The sequence below is a fragment of the Myotis myotis genome, unplaced genomic scaffold, assembly GCF_014108235.1.
Source record: "Myotis myotis isolate mMyoMyo1 unplaced genomic scaffold, mMyoMyo1.p scaffold_m19_p_7, whole genome shotgun sequence".
NCBI lineage: Eukaryota > Metazoa > Chordata > Mammalia > Chiroptera > Vespertilionidae > Myotis > Myotis myotis.
In genome coordinates this window covers 56,988,388-57,007,903 of record NW_023416379.1, presented here as the reverse complement: position 1 = coordinate 57,007,903, position 19,516 = coordinate 56,988,388, and the positions used below count along the sequence as shown (strand labels likewise).

At 36.4% G+C, this 19,516-nt stretch overlaps 2 protein-coding genes across 18 annotated transcripts in view; one reads left to right on the top strand and one right to left on the bottom strand.

The window, feature by feature from the left end:
* The window catches only part of DOP1A (DOP1 leucine zipper like protein A), a 106,762-nt gene extending 94,881 nt beyond the window's left edge, over positions 1-11,881 (top strand). For 4 of the 10 annotated variants that reach the window (XM_036317690.1, XM_036317687.1, XM_036317686.1 and 1 more), the window contains 9 exons: positions 39-188; positions 336-397; positions 1,735-1,887; positions 2,912-3,048; positions 4,109-4,164; positions 5,153-5,317; positions 8,052-8,181; positions 9,273-9,332; positions 11,274-11,881. In XM_036317690.1, the coding sequence (XP_036173583.1) occupies positions 39-188; positions 336-397; positions 1,735-1,887; positions 2,912-3,048; positions 4,109-4,164; positions 5,153-5,317; positions 8,052-8,181; positions 9,273-9,332; positions 11,274-11,579 (1,219 nt within the window). In that variant the 3' untranslated portion in view covers positions 11,580-11,881. Of the gene's footprint in view, positions 1-38; positions 189-335; positions 398-1,734; positions 1,888-2,911; positions 3,049-3,333; positions 3,417-4,108; positions 4,165-5,152; positions 5,318-8,051; positions 8,182-9,272; positions 9,333-11,273 lie in introns of those variants that run through there. The other 6 variants (XM_036317689.1, XM_036317688.1, XM_036317691.1 and 3 more) reach the window with 5 other exon arrangements.
* Positions 1-19,516, bottom strand: part of PGM3 (phosphoglucomutase 3) — a 37,315-nt gene that overhangs the window by 2,129 nt on the left and 15,670 nt on the right. Inside the window, exons 9-14 of one of the 8 annotated variants that reach the window (XR_004968887.1) lie at positions 17,855-17,953; positions 16,274-16,393; positions 15,297-15,419; positions 14,186-14,359; positions 11,339-12,662; positions 8,557-8,836 (exon numbers count right to left, since the gene is read on the bottom strand). Coding sequence is in view for 7 of the 8 variants with exons in the window: in XM_036317703.1 (XP_036173596.1) it covers positions 12,573-12,662; positions 14,186-14,359; positions 15,297-15,419; positions 16,274-16,393; positions 17,855-17,953 (606 nt within the window). In the remaining variant the exon portion in view is untranslated. Of the gene's footprint in view, positions 1-8,556; positions 8,837-11,338; positions 12,663-14,185; positions 14,360-15,296; positions 15,420-16,273; positions 16,394-17,854; positions 17,954-19,516 lie in introns of those variants that run through there. The other 7 variants (XM_036317699.1, XM_036317697.1, XM_036317703.1 and 4 more) reach the window with 7 other exon arrangements.

Sequence of the window (19,516 nt, the reverse complement as noted above, 5' to 3'; positions counted from 1 at the left end):
GATAACACATAGGTTAAGGTGGTTTTCCTTCCTCCTAGTGCACATAATGCCCCTAGTTACCGAGCCTGTGTCCAGCTGCTCAGCAGTCTTAGTGGGTATCAGTACACCCGGAGAGCCTGGAAAAAAGAAGCCTTTGACCTCTTTATGGATCCCAGTTTCTTTCAGATGGATGCCTCTTGTGTTAATCAGTAAGTCATGGTCTAGCTTTTATTCAACATCATAGTGCATCTCATAAAGTCTGTTGAAATGAATGAATTACTATCCTGCAAAGAACACTTTTTAATAATAATAACAACAAAATCTTAATTACATATCTTAATCCTTGTCTTTTTTAGTTGGAGAGCAATTCTGGACAATCTGATGACACATGATAAGACAACATTTAGAGATTTGATGAGTGAGTATTATGGGATGACAATCTAAGCAGTGTCTTTCCTGTATATAATCTATTCTTACTTACTTTGCTCTTTTTAGACACTACTAGTTATACTTCGCTCTTTGTCAAGTTATACTTAGTACCTTATAGGAATATAATATTAAAACTCAAAGAGGACAGCATAGTGATAATTAATAAGTAAAACTATTTGACCATGTGTCTGTAAATTGTTTCCTTAGACCACAGCGTAGAACCTAGCACATAGTAAGTACCCAATAAGAAATTATTGAAGAAATGAAAGAATGCCAGGTAGGGAGGCAGGGAAATGCAGGCAGTTGGAGCCAAACTATGGGACAAGTCATTCAAAATCCTGGGGCTCTGTTTAACTCTTCTGAAGGAAGAAAGAGGGGCCAAAATATTTTGGAATCACTCTCTATCCCCTTTCTACTCTATCTTGATTGGTTTTATATATTTATATATTGTAATATTTCATCTGAAGAAAAAGGCTCTTTAAAAATGTTTTTAAGTTTGGAAGTTACTAAATGTTTTTTAAGTTTGGAAGTTACTAAGCTAATGACCTTAAATAGCAGCAAAGGTGGGTGAGTCTGTATGATTCTGCGCAAGTTCTTAAACACAAACTACAGTCCCCCTCCAGAAAATAAAGGAGCAGCATATTCTCGCTTCTCTATTTTTCACTGCGTTGTTTTAAGGTTCAGATTCATCCATTCAACAAATATTTATTAAAAGACAAAAATGGGCCCAGCATTATGCTAACCTTAGTCACATTAATAAGATTATTTTCGGGAATAAGGAAGAAGCTGTGAAGGAAATAGAACAATGCAGCACATTTTAAGTAACAGCTAAAGGGCTCATATTTGAGGTGAAACTAAAGAAACCATGAGATGTCCTAAGGGCAGAGTATTTCTGGAATAGGAACAAAAATTATAAAGGCCTTGGGTGGGAACAAGCTTGGTGAGTTCAAGGAAAAGCAAGCAAGACAGTGTGGTTGCAGAAGAGTGAGTAGGGGATGAGTGACAACACATAAGAAAGGAGAGCAAGGTAGGCCAGACCAGAAATTAGGGAGATGGCATAAAATATTAAAGGGTTTATAAAATGGCGTTGTTAGTAATCTTACCTTCAGAAACTTATAGTTCTAAATTTTCTGTCTCTCCACATCACAGTTCCTACACAAATCTGGCTCGTGTATGTAGCGGGGATGCCAGTCCCCGCTCTGCCCGAGAGAGAAGCCCAAGTTCTCTACCCTAGGTTCCTTCCACTCTTGATCTAGCCATTTTTAAAAACAAATAATGATCTGGCTGACTATATCACAACCTCTCTCACACGCTTTCTGTTTTCAGCTCGTGTGGCTGTGGCTCAAAGTAGTTCGCTTAATCTCTTTGCAAACCGGGATGTGGAGCTTGAGCAGAGAGCTATGCTTCTCAAAAGATTAGCATTTGCTATTTTTAGCAGTGAAATTGACCAGTACCAGAAATATCTTCCAGATATACAAGGTAAATAGTGGAAACTATTTTATTTACCTTCCAAACTGGAGGGCTTTTTGCTTCTTAGAAAATACTTTCCTTAAGTTGTAATATGGGGTGAAATATACCAAGTATAGGTAGATGAAAAATGTTGTAGAATTAGAAATTCATTCTATTGAAACAATAAAAAATACCACTAGTATGTAAAAGCAATCAAACACTGAGTTTGTAGAATGTTTGTAAAGTAGTTCCTTTTGTTATTTGACCTACATTTCCTAGGGATTCATATTTGAGGATGAGGTGTAAGACTATTTTGCTGTGGGCAGTATTAGCATTTTTAAATTGTGGATAAGGGGTCTATATACCTTTAAGCAGAGGACCAGAATACAGGCAGAGCCAGGAAATTTTGGCTGGAAGTAACATTTCAAGTCTGTAGTCTAGGGTCAGGGTATGGAGTGAATAAGGTTTTGATAAAACTTCATGAAGGATGTCAGTGCACTTCATGCACCCGGGGATGAACTTGCCCTGGGGCAGAATTGTTTGCTGCTCTGTCAGTGTGCTTGGCAGCCACCAGCCACAGCAGCTGGCCTAGGGACTGGGCTGGTTTGACAGTTGCCATCTCCTCAATGAAATTATTTCTCTCTCAGAAGATAGTGACTCCTTCCTGACCCCTTGTATCTGAAGTCGCATATATAGCACCCACAGTGTTAGTGCTGTTATTCAAAGGTCAACTAGATCAGGGCTACTCAGAGTGGACCCGTACAGACATTTACAGTAAGCATTTTTTAACATTTTAACAATTTGACAGAATCTGTTGATTCTAATAAGAAAATGGCATTTGTATTTTTATATCTTTTTCTTTATGATTTTTCTAATAATTCATTTTTATTATAGTTTACAAAAGTATCAACCTGCAGCATATTAGAAATCTTGTAAAGAGTTGGTCCTTCACCACAGAAAGTTTGAGCAAAACTAGACTAGATTATATAGAAAAGTTTTACATTAAAATGATTCTAGTTATTTAAGTATTGACCATTTGCTGCATTTCTTTCAGAGAGATTAGTGGAGAGTCTCCGTTTGCCCCAAGTGCCAACTCTTCACTCTCAAGTGTTCCTCTTCTTCAGAGTGTTGCTTTTAAGAATGTCTCCACAACATCTTACCTCGCTCTGGCCTACCATGATTACAGAACTTGTGAGTTCATTTTTGTTCAATCAATTTATAATAAATCATAGAGCACCGTGGGTAGTGTCAACATGCTTACTATATAAAAACTAATTTTGAAAGAGACTTGAACTCTAGTTAAGCCTTTTTCTGACAGTTTTAACATTGGAAAATAGTAAAACAAGTCAGATTACCTCTCCATACGGCTTAAACTTCCTAATATACAGTATTAATATTAGCTACTTGTAAATCGTTACTTTGTCTGATCTGGTTTAATTCAATCTCTTCTACACTAAATGTTTAACTTTGTCACAGCTGCCAGGCCTGGTTCCCACCTGTGGCAGCACCTCTAGATCGATGAGAGGTGGTGTAGCTGTATTTAAATGGACTGACATAAGGCACGTACTCACTCTAAAATGCAGCACTTGCTCTAGTTAAGCTGGCTTCAGAGAGATGCTCCCAAACAGAGAATCTTCCCCCTATACTAATCCATTCTTCTCCCCAAACCATACCCTGTCACCCTCATCTGAGGGAGTTGGGGAAAGGGAGATGAATAAAGAAAGAGAAAGGAATGCACAGCTCTGACAACCCAGCATTTACAATTTCCCCACAAAGAAATTGGTTTTAATATTTTTCTTTTTTTAGTAACTGTAACTCTGTTCCATATTCATCCAAACCAAAAGCATACCTTTATCTCAACTCTGCCAAATTATTAACAAGGCTCTGTGGTAAATTTCTAGTTTTATTTTCAGAAACTAAGTATAAAGATCCTGAAGTTGTTTCCTAAAATGTGTTTTTATTTATTGTTGAAATGGGGTTTTATTTATTGTTGAAAGTATTACAGATGTCCTCCTTTTTCCCCCAATTGACCCCCTCAACCCCACCCCCACCCCCTCCTCATGCCTTCACCACACTATATTATCTGTGTCCATGGGTTATGCATATATGCATACAAGTTCTTTGATTATCTCTTCCTGCCCCCCCTAAAATTTGTTTTTAGATTAATGAAAGTGTAGCCTAAAGATAACTTGCAAGAAGGATTAAATCTCCAATTTGAAAAAACATTTAACATTTATTCCCTGGTCTTCAGGTACAGGTATTTTTACTGATGGAGCAGGAACTCACTGCTGATGAAGATATTTCACGGTAATATGTAATTCATTTCAATACATTCTTGACAATGTTTAGTATCCTAAAATCATCCAGAATGTTACTTAAAACTAAGAGAGTACAGGTACTGTTTTATCTAAGTACTTTATATACAGGGTGGGGGCAAACGTAGGTTTACAGTTGTTCATATGGAAAATTGTATAATAAATAATACAAGAATATTGCACTCACAGCTGTAAACCCACTTTTGCCACACCCTGTGTTTAGTCCGTTACTATCTACTTTATCATATTTGGATATATTTTCACTTATTCCTTGAGTACTTTAGACTGGATTAAACTATCAGTATTCATGGCCTTTGGCCTCTAGACACAAATTTTTAAAGCTATATAATAGTGTTTCAGGTACATGAGCCATTTTGGTTTTGGTAGGTCAAATCTTGGCCACAACACATGCAGCAAAATGTATTATTGGGAGGTAACCTGTCACTAAGTTATTCATATGTCCAGATCTTCCAGATGATCTCACTTTAATGTATTATAATTTTATTCTTCTTAGTAGAGGCAGTTCATTGTATGACTAAATATAATTTATTTTTATTTATATAGGGATTTTTGTACAAATAAGTTTATAAATTCAAAATTTCCTTTAAGACCATTATGTCTTGAGTATATTTTATTCTTTTGCAGTGCTCGGCTTATAAAAGAGTTCCCCGTACTAATAACTGCGTGTTATTATAGAAAGTCCTCCCCAATCCCTTGCAAAACAGCACTGAGTTGTAGAGAGGTCTCTTGGTTTTAAAACTTTTGGATGTAACATAGTAGTTCTGTACTATTTTTATGTTCAGAAAATTTAAAGAAAAGGTAATGTTTTGCTTGAGACAGCTAAATTATAGTCATAACTTTGCTTAGTAAGTACATTTTCAAATGATTATGAAAAATATGAGTTGGCACTTTGAGGTTTTCTAGGAATTACCTGTTAGTAAACAGGTCCAGCTGCTGACAGCACTGTCTCCTGCTCACAGGACCTCAGGTCCCTCTGTGGCTGGTCTGGAGACAACCTACACAGGCGGCAATGGGTTTTCTACGTCGTATAACAGCCAGCGGTGGTTAAACCTCTATCTCTCTGCTTGCAAATTTTTGGATTTGGCCCTGGCATTGCCCTCTGAAAATCTTCCTCAGTTTCAGATGTAAGTAAAAGCAAGGATGTTTTAAATGGATATTCTGAAAATGCATTTGCTTTGGTCACTGATATCTAAGACTAATTTAAAAGTTTTTTGTATAAGTTGAAATATTTTTATTGAAGTATAATTCTTTTGAGGGATGAGGGAACAGACTTATTGGAAGTAAATTATTTCTATGGATATATTAAAATTAACAGACCATTCAGTCAACAAATTGAATGCCCCCTGGAAGCAGTGGGGAACATGACTCATCAGCTTCGAGTCCAATGAAAGAGACATAAACACATGATGATTTGATAGCAAATGTGATCCGAGATGCTGTGAGGCCACACCACAGTGACCGCTCCTGCCTTTGAGGGTCAGGCAGGCCATGAGGGCAGTGTTGTACTGAGGTGGTGAAGAGTGAGGGTTGAGGGGAGGTGCATGTGTGAAGACTTAGAAAGGAGTGGACTTGGTGTGTTGGAAATGTTGAAAGATTACTATTGCTGGAGCAGAACGTTGAAAGAAGAGGCTGGAATGGGACTGAATTATGAATTATATAGCCCTGTAAACTATATGAGAGAATTTGCACTTTACCCTAAGGACAGTGGGAAGCCTCTGAGGCATACTAAGGAATGAAGTGCTGTTACCAGGTCAGGCTTGCATTTTAGAAATTTTACTGTGGCTGTAGTTTGAAGAAAAGACTGGAAATGGGCAAGACTGGAATGGAGGCTGTTTTATTCCAGATGAGAGTGAACTGCACTAGAGATTGCAGAGGGGAATAGGGAGAAAACTGATGTAAGTTCTCACAATGCCTTTTTCGTAAGCACTCAATATTTAATTATGGTTTCTAACATTTAAATTTTCAATAGGCAAACTATGTAAGATAGTTTCATCAAAATAGAGCTAAGATAATTTGAGAATTTATCCACATGATCAAATATGTTTCTATATATTGCTGTTCTTCTGGAATAAAATATTAAAATAAAGATATCAGGATCTTTCTATATTTGAACATTCTTAAATCTCCAAAAACTATTTCACAAGCTTACTTTTTATTAAATGTATTGGTAAGAACTATAAACTACTTGTAAATTAATTTCTTTTTTTGCATTTGAAAACCATATACATCTATTTCTTGATGAACTTCAGCGGTTGGGTATCTGTTAAAATGATGTTACTCCCAAAGAAATTCTGAAAAGGACAATAAGTTGAACTGTAGGAAAGTGGCCAAAATTAATTAGGATGCTTATCTTCACAAAGGTGATAGAAGCTATACTCTTTAGGGCTTGAGGAAGAACATTAAGTAGTATACTTATGGTGTTGACTTTTTAGCTGCCATGATGAGAACCAAAATGAGTTTATCCTCTTGTCAAAATACAATTACTAGAAAGGGATGAAATATGTTCTAGTAGTAACTATAGTTTTTTAAAAAGTACTAGGTCTTTAAAAAAAATCTATATAAAGCAGAGTAACATGGCGATTTAATCTTAAAAGAGTAATATCTTTCTAAGCATAACATGTATTTCAGACATTCAAAATATTTGATAATTTAACTACATAATAAAATTAAGTCTGTATGGCTAAAAGATACCATGTTTAAAAGGCAGCAATGAGTTGGGAAGAGATATTTTGCACTGTATATGATAAAAGTCCAACTCGCTTTATTGTAAAAGTCAATTACCCAATAGAAAAATGGGCCAATGAGAGATTAGTAGTTCATAGAAAAGGAATGGTTTCTCAACGTAGGAAAAGGTGCCCCAGACATACTCATAAGAGAAATTCCAATTAAAATTGTAAATAAACATCAGAATGGTCTTTTTACCATTAACAACAGAAACATTCTTATTCTTGTTGGAAGTATAAACTGAAATACTGTCCAGTTGCTCTCCAAAGAGATTATATTTACAAATTCAAAATATACATCCTCAGTAAACCAGTAATTCTACCACACCCAGGAAATTATCCGACCACTGCACTCTCAGGTGTGTACAAAATCTACGTCATATAAGGGTGTCCATTATGACACTTTCTGCAAGAAACTGGACAAATCTAGGAGACTGGTTAAATCAGCACCTCCCACTGGGTACTGTTAAAAAGGATGGAGTTTTATGATAACATTTCCAAGATAAATAATTCAATGGAAATAAGCAATCCTGTCTTGTTTTAAAGAGGAATGCTGTAAGAATATGTGCTCTTTTCTGCATAAACTCCAGATAGATACACGAGACTAGCGATATTGATGGGACCTACAGTGGAGGCAGACTCTCTTTCTTTGGTATGCCCTTTTGTACTGTTTGACTTTTTTCCACAGTCAGGTATTAATTTTACTTATCAAAGACAAAAATAAAAAATACAAAGGGAGGTATGAAAGAAGTCCTACTTAAATTATTTGCCCTCTGTCCCTTACTCTTTAGTTAGGCAAAATTTCCACCGTACATTTGGCCAAATGTTCCCTATTAATGAGGATGGAAACATTTGTTAAGGACTTCCTTTGTGCTCATGAAAAAAAATAGTGATGAGCACTTTACAAGTTTACACATTTATTTACTTGTTACAATTCTATGAGATAGTTAACAGTATCTGTATTTACTGATAAAGGTTCAGGTTAAGACACATGCCCAAGGTGAGGGCTACAAGGGCATAGCTGCATTTGAATCTGTGAAAGTGGTGGGGATTTGATCTTTCTACTCTATGTTACGTGTCTTAGATGGCACAAGTCGGTTCCTGATGTTGATGGGTATCATTCTTCTACACATAGGTACCGATGGGCCTTTATTCCAGAAGCCTCAGATGATTCTGGTTTGGAAGTCAGAAGGCAAGGCATACATCAACGAGAATTTAAACCTTATGTAGTACGACTGGCAAAACTTCTTCGAAAAAGGGCAAAGGTATTACACTTCCTTTAAATTTGTCTTTAAGTGTAAGATAGAATTTATAAAACATGTTTATATTGTGTTATGAACTTTATATTTTTCATTACACTTCAGATTAATTAAATAGAAATCTTGACCCAAGCAAATAGTAAAGTTGACCCTTGAACAATGTACTAGTAAGGGTTAGGGGCACCAACACTCCCCCTGCCCAGTTGAAAAATCCATGTATACCTTTTGACTCCCCAAACCTGAACTACTAATAGCCTACTGTTGACCTTACCAATAATATAAACAGTCGATTAACACATATGTGTATGTTACATGAATTATATACTGTATTCTTACAATAAAATAAACTAGCGAAAAGAAAATGTTAAGAAAAATCGTAAGGAAAATAAATTTACAGCATTTATTGAAAAAATCTGTATATAAGTATACACATATAGTTTAAACCTGTAGTTGTTCAAGGGTCAGTTGTAATGAATTTAGCATGCCATCAGTGAGCCTTTGTTACAAATCTTTTATTTTGCCTTCAAAAATTTAAAAAGTAAATTGTACAATTTGGGGATTTTGAGTTCTAGTCTTCAGAATGTGCTTTGAGTGCTCAGAAATTTTCCAGTCTTCTGGGGTTCCCTACTCAGGCAGTAGCTCCTAAACCACATTCTACAAACTATAGAAAATGGAATGGAGACAAGTGATTAAAAAGGAGGTTGTACTTGAAGGATTTACAATCAAGTTATTTCTTTAGGGACCAAGTAAAAGGACAGAGTCAAAGATGAAAGTTGGGTCCAGAGTTTAGGGTAGGATTTAAGTATTTCCACTTTGATATCACAGGTTTGAAAAAATATTCATGATAGCAAATCCAGAAGCAAGGTGACTATATATGACCCCTAGGCACATATACTCTGTCATCATTGCATGTCATTATTGAGCATTTTTATAAGATTCCTCCCTTATCTAAGGGATAAATATGACAGTCTTATCCCACAGAGTAAGGAAACAGTTTTGATTGGAAAGCATTCCCAAAACACTTTAAACAAGGCCTTCATGGCCAAGCATACTTTTCATGGAACAAAGGCTATGAGTTCTCCTCTTTCCTTCCACAGGACAAGGAGGAGGACTTTAAGACAGTGATTTTGGAGGGATTGGAGATGACCAAGCATCAGGTGAGGGTGGCTTTTTGATGCTTGTAATATGGCAGCAAAAGTTGCCACATCTGTACCAAATATTGAGACATAAACCCAGGTCTGAATTTCAACCATTACAACTGAGTTAAAAAGGAAGGAAGTCTTTCTTCAAGTATAGATTGGCGAAGTGAAAGGAGAAACCGTTTGTATGGAAACGTGTTTGACTTTTTAATTTTACTTATTATTGAGGAAGGTGATTCTGATTGAGAGCAGAACACTAAGACAAGTCCTTCTTCTTATTCAAGTGCTTAGTTAAGTCCCTCTCTTAAAGGTACATCTGGACAGGAACACAAACAAAAGGTTAACCTTAGTTCTCTTACATTGGAAAATATTTATGTAGAGGGATCAAATATATTCATTTTACTTTAGGATAATGTTTAATACGCTCTAATTACTATGGAATTGTCGTTTGATTTAGGGAACTAAAGGTGGTATGGTCAGCCAACTAATGGTAGTCAATGCTGTGAAAATCAGTCCTGGGACTGTCATTAAAGCAAGTGTTATAGTTAAGAGAAAGGGAGATGGTTTTTTAAAAGTGTATTTTTATTGATTTCAGAGAGGGAGAGTGAATCATTGATCAGCTGCCCCCTGCACACCCCACACTGGGGATCGAGCCCACAACCCAGGCATATGCTCAACCACTGACCCACGCCATCTGGGCAGGAAGATGTTTTTTTTATAGCCTGTAATTGAGACTGGAGGTTAAATCACTACTAACGTATTATATTAACTAAGAGATAGCTGGGATTTTCTGGCCATAAAGAATTGGATGATCTTTTTTTCTTCACAGTCTTCTGTTTTAACTTAAATCTTTTTTCCTTTCTCAGGATTTTATTTTTAAATTGGCAAACAAAATTAGCAAACAAATCTGTGAGCACACACAAGAAAATGAACTGGATTTTGCATCTCCTTTCTCCACTAGGAAACTAGTGATTAAAATATTAGGTAGAATCAAGTTTCTTGGCAACACCTGATCTTGTAACTAATATGACAGATTGTAATTCTGTTTCCTGAGTTCCACTTGATTTTTCCTTTTTTTCTCCAGTTTAGTGTTTGTTTTCATATCTTTGAGTCTGCCTAAGTTCAAGCATCTTTAATTCTTATAACTTTTTCCAGACATATTGATATCTAACAGCTGTGTTTGTATATTTAGTGGCTTTTCAAATTAGCTTCTTAGTACACAGATGATCTTGTGTTTATTTAGTTGACAGAATTTTTACATACGTACATTCTCATTTGACTTTCCTGCTCCAAGATAGAGTCCCCCATTTTACAGAGGAACCTTTCTGTATCTTGCCCAAGGATACACAGTAAGTAAATGACAGAGCTAGGGCACTAACCTGGATATTTTTACTCCAGTTCCAGCTCTCCTCCCCACATTGTTTAGCACAACACAGAAACAGTCTCCCGTGGGTTCCTTTCCTTTCTCTGTGCTGATGACAGTTATTCACTTTGGGTCCTGCTACCATCTTGCGGCAAGTTTAAGCCACTTGGCTAATAGGGAATTGAGTTACTAATGGTAAAATGTATAAGAATCTTTGTTCCTTCCTGGCCTTCTGTAGCCATTTTGTGACCTAGTCCTTGGTTACATTAGTGGGAGTCCAGAAATCTGGGAGCTTTTTGAGTATATGCAAAGCACAAAATAAACTTTTAATATTTGACTCTCCCTATCCAAAACCAATTCTATTAAGCTTCTTTATGCATTCTAGTTGAAAAATGTAACCAGTGTTTGACTCCTCTATATTCACTTAATAACTGGTATCCAAAGGCCTCCGTTAGAAGCAAGAATCTTAAGTCTACAATGAAGATGTAATATCATCAGTTGTATTTGTGTAACTGTTTATTGATGTTTATTCCTTTTTAAGTATTCTCATGCACTATAACATCTGCTAATAACAATTCCCTTTTTGTTTTCTGCAGAAAACTCCAGAGGAAGACAACTCAGGGAGAACATTAGGCTGGGAGCCGGGGCACTTGCTGCTCACCGTCTGTACTGTGCGCAGTCTTGAGCAGCTCCTGCCATTCTTCAATGTGCTCAGTCAAGTCTTCAACAGCAAAGTCACTAGCCGATGTGTGGGACACTCAGGGAGCCCTGTCCTCTACTCAAACACTTTCCCTAACACGGACATGAAACTGGAAAGCCACAAACCATTTTCCAGCAAAGCCAGGCAAAAAATAGAAGAGATGGTAGAAAAAGATTTTCTAGAAGGAGTGATAAAAACTTGAGCACCACAAGTGGTTCCATTTAGTTTAAATGTAAATGTTATCATTTAAAACAAAACATTACTCTGAGTTCTATAGTTTCTTTTTTTTTTTTTGTATGTAACAAAACACATTTCAGGTTGTATTTAATTTAAGTATTTGTAAATAAGAGCAAACGTCTGAATGTGGCCTGGATCACATATAAATATTGTTGGCTCATATTGATTATGGTGCCTAAGAGAGATCTATATATGCATATATAGTTCATTGTTTTTACTGTCCTGAGTTGTCTTAAACCTGCAAAATACACACTGCACATTTTTTTCTATTGGCGTCAAGATTGGTTTAATTTAGATTGGTTGGGGAGTTTTCCTTTCTGTTATTAACCACATTTTAGTGCCAGAGGTTTGGTGATGCATTACAATTAGCTTTCTCCCACATACCTTCACTAAGAGGAATAAGGAATAACTGAAGCCTGAAGCCTGGGACATGATCCCTTTACATGTAGCACGTCCACCTCAGTACAGAGATGTGCAGCCTCCATATTCCACCTCTGAGCTCCTGACGATGGTAACTGAAGAGGTAAGTCACTTAAAAATCACTCTGAAGACTTTGCTGGAGAACAGTTGACTGCAAACAACATCCTGGTTAGGTAATGGCTACAGAAAAGACATCCCAACATGTTGCTAATAAGATTTAATTTCCAGCAGCCCTCATGATTTCTTCCCAGCATACATTATAAAGTTAATTGAATCATATATGTAAGCCCCAATATCTTACATTAGTGAGACTGAAACTAGAGGTAAGTTTCATTTAAAAGAAAAAACAACAACGAATTTAATGAATGTAAGGAATTATTCTGGTAGTGTTTAAGAAAAACAATCAGACCTAGAAACAATCCATTAAGGTGCAGTAAACATTATGGTTATAGATGTGTTTGAACCGTCACAATAATGGCTTTACCGTTCTATAAAAACCTTTCAAAAATCCAGTCTCTCAAGAATGTAAAAATTGTCTTCATAAACCTGGTTGGGGACTTTCTCCAACCCCTCCAGCCAGCTGAAATACCGCCAAGCTCACTTCATGTGCCAGGCTGTCTGCACTTTCCTGAAAAGTACATTAAAGGTGATTAGATGGGAAAGGCTACTTGCAGCTAACCCTGAGGGAAGGGGAGGGAGCTTCCTGATTGTTTCACTAACAAATTCAAATGAAAACTTTTCATCTTTCAGTAGCAAATTCTAACCACCTTAAATACATGGGAAACAAAGTCTCTCAAATAAGGTAAGTTCTTAATCAAATCAGATTAAAGTTATTCCAAAACTGAATAAATTTAATAAAACATAGTCCTTAAAGGCAAAACACAGCCATAATTATCCTAAGAGTAAGTAACTCTTAAGGCCCCAGATAGCCTCTCCTCACCCCGCCAGGGGTATTTATTCTTTACATTAGAAGCCTGGTGCATGAATTCCTGCACCAGTAGGGTCCCTTGACCTAGACCAGCTCTCCGACATCCCCTGAGGGGTTCCGGATTGCAGGAGGGCTCCAGGGCATGTCCAGCCCATCTTGCTCAATCCTGATCAATCAGCTGGACCCCAGCAGAAAGCTAACCAGTCGGAACGTCTGCCCCCTGGTGGTGAGTGAACATCATAGTGACTGGTCAAACAACCTTAGCATATCATTAGCATATTAGGCTTTTATTATATAGGATTCTGGGATGGCCTAAGGCAGGGGTCCTCAAACTACGGCCCGCGGGCCACATGCAAATACAAATATTGTATTTGTTCCCATTTTGTTTTTTTTTACTTCAAAATAAGATATGTGCAGTGTGCATAGGAATTTGTTCACAGTTTTTTTTTTAAACTATAGTCTGGCCCTCCAACCGTCTGAGGGACAGTGAACTGGCCCCATTTAAAAAGTTTGAGGACCCCTGGCCTAAGGCTTCTGCAGAAAAGCTGACAGCTAATGTATACATTAATGGAAAATGTCTCCTTCTGAGCCCCTATTCAATAGACTATTTTGCCTCCACTGTGCAAATTTTTTATCAAGGATCTATGGTGACAGAAAACGATGTGTGAGAGGGCAAATTTTAATATCCAATCACAAAGATTTAATATCCTATCACAAAAACAGCAAAAGCACAGAACAAGGCTGTCATTTAAAGGAAATACTTCAAAAAACAAATTGAGAGTCCAGAGTCAAACATGAATTTCAGAAATGGACCTCAACCCTGATTGTTTTCATGAAACAACAGGATTATGTTTTTGTTGGAAAAATAAAACAGAAAATAGTTCAACATGTATCAAGCTAAGTACCTATTAGTTATTCATGCCACAATTATAAATATGGCTTTTAGGAAATATAGAATAAATCAAAAGAAAAATATTTGGGGGAAGAATCTAAGTGGGTGTAATTTTGTTCAACTATATAACAACCACTGATGAAAATAATTTTGTAATCTTAATATGAACCTAAAAGGCTCCATAAACAAATATCAGACATTAAATCCTTAATTATCACAGCGAGATTGCAACACTATTAAAATAGTTTTCACCTCCTACTACCACCCCCCACTACCTATCTTATTATTGGATTCCCACTGCACATTTTTCAATAGAACTGTATCAGCTTACTTGTGAGTCTGCTTCTGCGTATACTCGGACTATATCTTCTGTACCAGAGGGCCGGACGAAAGCTCGGGAAAGCTTGTACTTCTTCACCAGGTTGTCGATTGCCTCCTGTAGTCCTGGGGGTGTGACTGCTTTCCTTTCAGCATCCGTGGTGCTAATAACTTGCCTGTCTGCAACCTATGCACAAGCATTTCATGCTTGTTATTATAATTTCATCCCCATTTCAATTTAACAATAACAGCGCTACATTTCAGCTTCTTGTACACAAAGTACAGCACAGAAAGTATCAAATTAAGCATACAATGAAATTACATTAAAATTTTATATTTCTGCCAAAAGCAGGGTTGTTGATATCAACTTTTCTTAGTTTCTTCAGTCTACAAAGAACTACCTTTAGCAAAAAGAAATACATTCCCACATACTGTCTTACAGCTAACTACCACTAAAATAACGGCCAGTAAATACCGTATGACTTAAGTCACTGATCAAATTAGCTTTTTAAAAAATCATCTATTATGAAAGAGGATCATGAGAATCTCCTAGTCACAGTGCTCCAAACTAATGTGAACAATCAGCAGCAATTTCTGTGAACTCTGGTGGTGAATGTGTAAACTGGTATAAATCTACATGGAAATCAATTAGCCGTTTATCTTAAATGCCTTTTAAAAATTCTCTCCCTTTGAGCCCACAGATTCTACTCAGCATCTAGCCTGAGGAACTATTTTTACTTGAAATGATAGGCTATCCAGGATGTGCTTCAAAATAATATGGGAATGTGGAGGGAGCAACTTAAAATCTACTGAAACTGGGTATACAGGGGTTCATTATTTTGTTCTCTCTACATGTATGTTTTAAGTTTTCCATAATTTTTCAGTGATACACAGTTATAATAGATTTGGAAACTAAATACTTCTCAAAGAATAGAATGGCTAAGAATTATTCTGTAATCGTTAAAGATATAAAAAAATACAGTTAGATGATATAAGGCATTATTTTCCATGTAATATTTATGTTTAGAATGAAATACGAAACACTTGGGCAACATTTTTATATAGTGAGATTTGAAATAATAGGTTTTAATTTTTAAAAAAGAATTTTAAAATCTTGCTCACACCTTAACTTTGAGCTGTCGGTTTGGAAGATCCGTATAGAGAGCATCCCACTGTTGTATAGTCAGCCCTTTCAGAGCCAAGATTGCCTCGATCACCAGCATGTCAGAAATAGCATCACCGGCTGCCTGCAAGATTGGAGACAATGGAAGGGACCATTCAACTACAAGGAAAGATTAGATGTGAATGTGTCTTAGAAAACTAAGTTTCCTGTGCTTCCTGCTCCTCTCCCTATGCAGCAACATTAACTGGTGTGGATAAATTAAATATTAATGAGGGGAAAAAACTAGCTCTTAAAAAACTTGCCTTTAATCTTCCTCCTTAGCTATAAAATGAAATTACATAACTCTTAAGATTCCAGCATTAACATTCTATAATTCAAATTTTTCTTTGTAACTAGATCCCTTTTGAGATATGCCGTGATGGAAGGCATCATGCAAAGTCTTGGAGAAATAGGAGCTTTGGTGTAAGGCATACCTGAAGTTGAAGCCATGTTCTGCCATTTATTAGCTGTAAGCCTTTGTTTCTTCATATATAAAATGACAATTATAATAACCCTTCTCTCTATGTTACAGCAAGGTTTACACAATACGGTATGTAAAGTGCCCCATATGTGCAAGATGCTCAAATATTACTTCCACTGCCATTAGTTACACTCCAATTCTACCCAGTCTGACCCACAAGACAACTGATTGTTCTTCCTGAGTTTTGAGAAAATAGGTTTAAAAAAACATACTTAGTCATATATATACTCAGAGGCTGAATCTAATGAAATTTTTCATCAAAAAATGTAGGGCAAGGGAAGCACTTCAATGTTCTGTCATTGTCATTTCAGTGTAAATCTCCACTGTATGTGCCATGGTTGTGAGAAAGCTTGCAGGACTTCACCACTTTAATTTTTTATATAAGCCCACTATTCTGTCCACCTTCTTTATGAATAATGTGAAAGTAACCAAGACCCCACCAGCCCATCAGTTCTAACCTGGTTAAACAAATCAATAATGTTTTCAAGCATCTTAGCAGCTTTCCTTTTCTTATCTTCTAATTCTTCTGCTAACGCTAGCTGTTTTATCTTCATTTCAGCAGTTTTACTAAACAACACCTGCAATGAGAGCGTACACAATTACAAAACTACCCCAGGCCCAGTCATAAGTACTATCATGCTAAACCACTTTTGAAATTCTCAATGAATCTGGAGAAACTAAGGGGAAAAATAATGGCAGCCTTACAATGTATGAAATTAAGATCAAAGCAAAACCCAAAAGATATTATTAAGGAGAAAAAACGTCCTTTGTGGATTATAAAACTGGTTATTAACATTTAAAGAGCTGATGACAAATAAAATACCACCTTGGCAAAGGTGATCACATACATGGGTTCATTATGTTTGCCCCTCAGCCAGTTTAATCAGCTCTGTGCAACCAGGTTTCTTAGGTGGATCTGTATCATTTTATCTGAAGTACATAATTCATTGCAACTAGTATCTTTTTGTCCTAAAATTAAGACTGTAAGCCAGGCAGAAGTAGAAAGCGCACTCCACTCACCTATATCATATTGTGGCAAATAGCGCCAAACTATTTATTATAACATACATCACGTTATATGTGATGTATTCTGTATAGATTTCTGTCATTTTGAAATGCCTTTCCCATGATTTTAATGCCTTCAGATGCCCGCCACTGAGGAGGAGCTGCATACCATGCTCAGCCACTTGCTAAAATACTTATCTGTTGGTAAACTAAGGTGCAGCTGGTCACTTGTTTGAATAGAATACAGCCATACACATTCATTTACCGCACACCAGCAGGCCTGACCAGTTGTAACAGACATTATAGTCCCAAAGCCTAAAATATTTACTATTTACCTTTTATATTCATTCACCAACCTCTGCATTAGATCACTGAAGTTATTTTCTAAGAACTTATTTTACTTCTACTTTCATTCATTGCCTCTAGAAGCCAATTTTGAAATTCATGAGGAAAATTATTTGACCTAGGTAAGTTTTTGTGTTGGGCACCTCAAATCTATCTATGAAATGAGGTAAAGTATTAAAACATCTAAAGAAAAATTATGTACTTTATGAATATACTAAAAACCATTTTTACACACCAAAATTGTGAATTTTATGGCAGGTGAGTTATATTTCAGAAAACTTTTAAAAACATTCTGTCTGCTAAGAGCACCATAAAAAAAAAGTGTATGCTTACTGCTAATTACATTTCCAGTTGTTTATAACTTAATTCTCAAGCTATCCAACACTTTTCAATTTACCACACCTACTATACTTTTTACCACCTATGGCCAGTTGAACAGAGTATTTTTAAATGATGTATAGACAACCAGCTTATTAAAAAATTAAGATGTGCATTCTTATAAGTAACTATACTGTAAGAACAAATTAGCATTATTTCTTCACTCTCAAAAGAAGATCAACCAAATCAAATTCTACTACCATCCCAATAATTTCAACAAAGTAGAATATCACCTATTACTAACCAGATATAGAATCCCCATCATTAAAAAAAAGTGCCAGCTAAAGTTGTAATTGTTTAAGAGAACTTACTGTGCCATGCCCATTTGCTTCAAAATAAATTCCAATATCAAACTCCTGAGCCTTATGATGCAAATGTTTTACACCAGTTTTAGTACAATAGACTGGGACCTATAACACATTAAAAAATAATAATAACAGCAATTATTCAATCAGCAAATTCATTGTGTACCTACTATTCAGGGATACAATAGGGAGCAACACCTGGGGCTTAATCTAGTGAGGAAGACAAAGCAATTGAAACCAAAGTGGTAAGAGAAGGCACTTAGAAGCACAAAAACAAGGGAAAAGAAAGGCGAGAGAGATGAGGATAGAGGAGTGACATGATCTGGTACAGAAAACTCAATTTAGCTACAGGATGAAGAGTGGCTTAGAGTAGAGGTTTACAAGCTTTTATTATAAAAGGCCAATTCTAGGCTTTGCAACCACATTGTCTGTTATAATTGCTCCACTCTCATTATCTGTGAAAGCAGCCACAGACAATACAAAAACAAATTAGCATGGCTGTATTCCAATAAACCTTTATAAGCAGGCTGGATTTCCCAGCTTAAGAAGGGGCCAGTAGGAGTTTTCTAGGATTAATCCCAGTAGGAAATTATGGTGGTTGGACTGGTAACAGTGGTCAAAGTCTTGATAGTGCAAAACTACAAAAAGACCAAATAAGATGGACATTTGATTGGACTTAGGAAGCCTCAAGAATCATTACAGCTAAAAGTATTTAACCCAATGCTATTTTTGGAATTCAAACAGTCTGGTCCAAATTAATTGATGGTATTGAATGTTGAACTTTTTAATGTTCTTATTGCTTGACGTTGGGCCTGCTCCTAGCGCCTGGTCTGTCGAGTCAGCCTTGAGGTTGGACCGAAAAGGGTTAATTTATTAGAAAATGGTTGAAAAGTAACAGTTTCTGATGCATTCAGTTTCTTAAATGGTATCTTACCTATAAGGGATTTTTAAGACAGAACATAGGAATTTAAATAGTAAAACAACCACCTAAATACTGAAAATCCTGTGAAAAGTAAGCAATTGGGCCCCTGATGGAAGTCCCTTGAGTAACTCTACTGTAAACCACTTTTGTCCCACCCTGAAATCAATCAGATCACAAGCTCCAGCCTCCAGATGAGTTTTATTGTGCCTGCTCACTATTTTTCTTAAAATTTATATCATTTGCCAAGACTTAAAAAGTCAGAAATTTACATGAAAATTTCAGTTTCAGCTCCTCACAGCTGGCTTGGGCACACTCTTCCTAGTCCTCACCTGCCCACTGTACTCATTCACTTCAGCTGTCCAGATCCTACAGGAACCTGGCTTCACCATTCCTACTTTAAAACGAGTGGCAAGACAAAAAAATAGCAAAATGCAGGAACTTATAAAGGGATACACAAAAGTTAAAAAAGACTGCAGTAGCTAGTGAAAAAAAGAGTCAAGGCAAACAGACCCAATTTTGGCCATGAACCTCTAACACTTAGAGCAGTGTCATACAGATGGTGGTCATCTGGTGGACACTGGGGAAATAATTAGAAACAGAATCTATCAACCCACAAAAATTCTCCACAGAAGAGTAGGAAGACAGTTTTATTACTGAATAAGCATTAAGCCAGACTAGTGATACACATCAATCTGCTAAAAGGCTGCAAAGACAGAAAGTCCCTCTTTGCATCAGGAACAATTTAA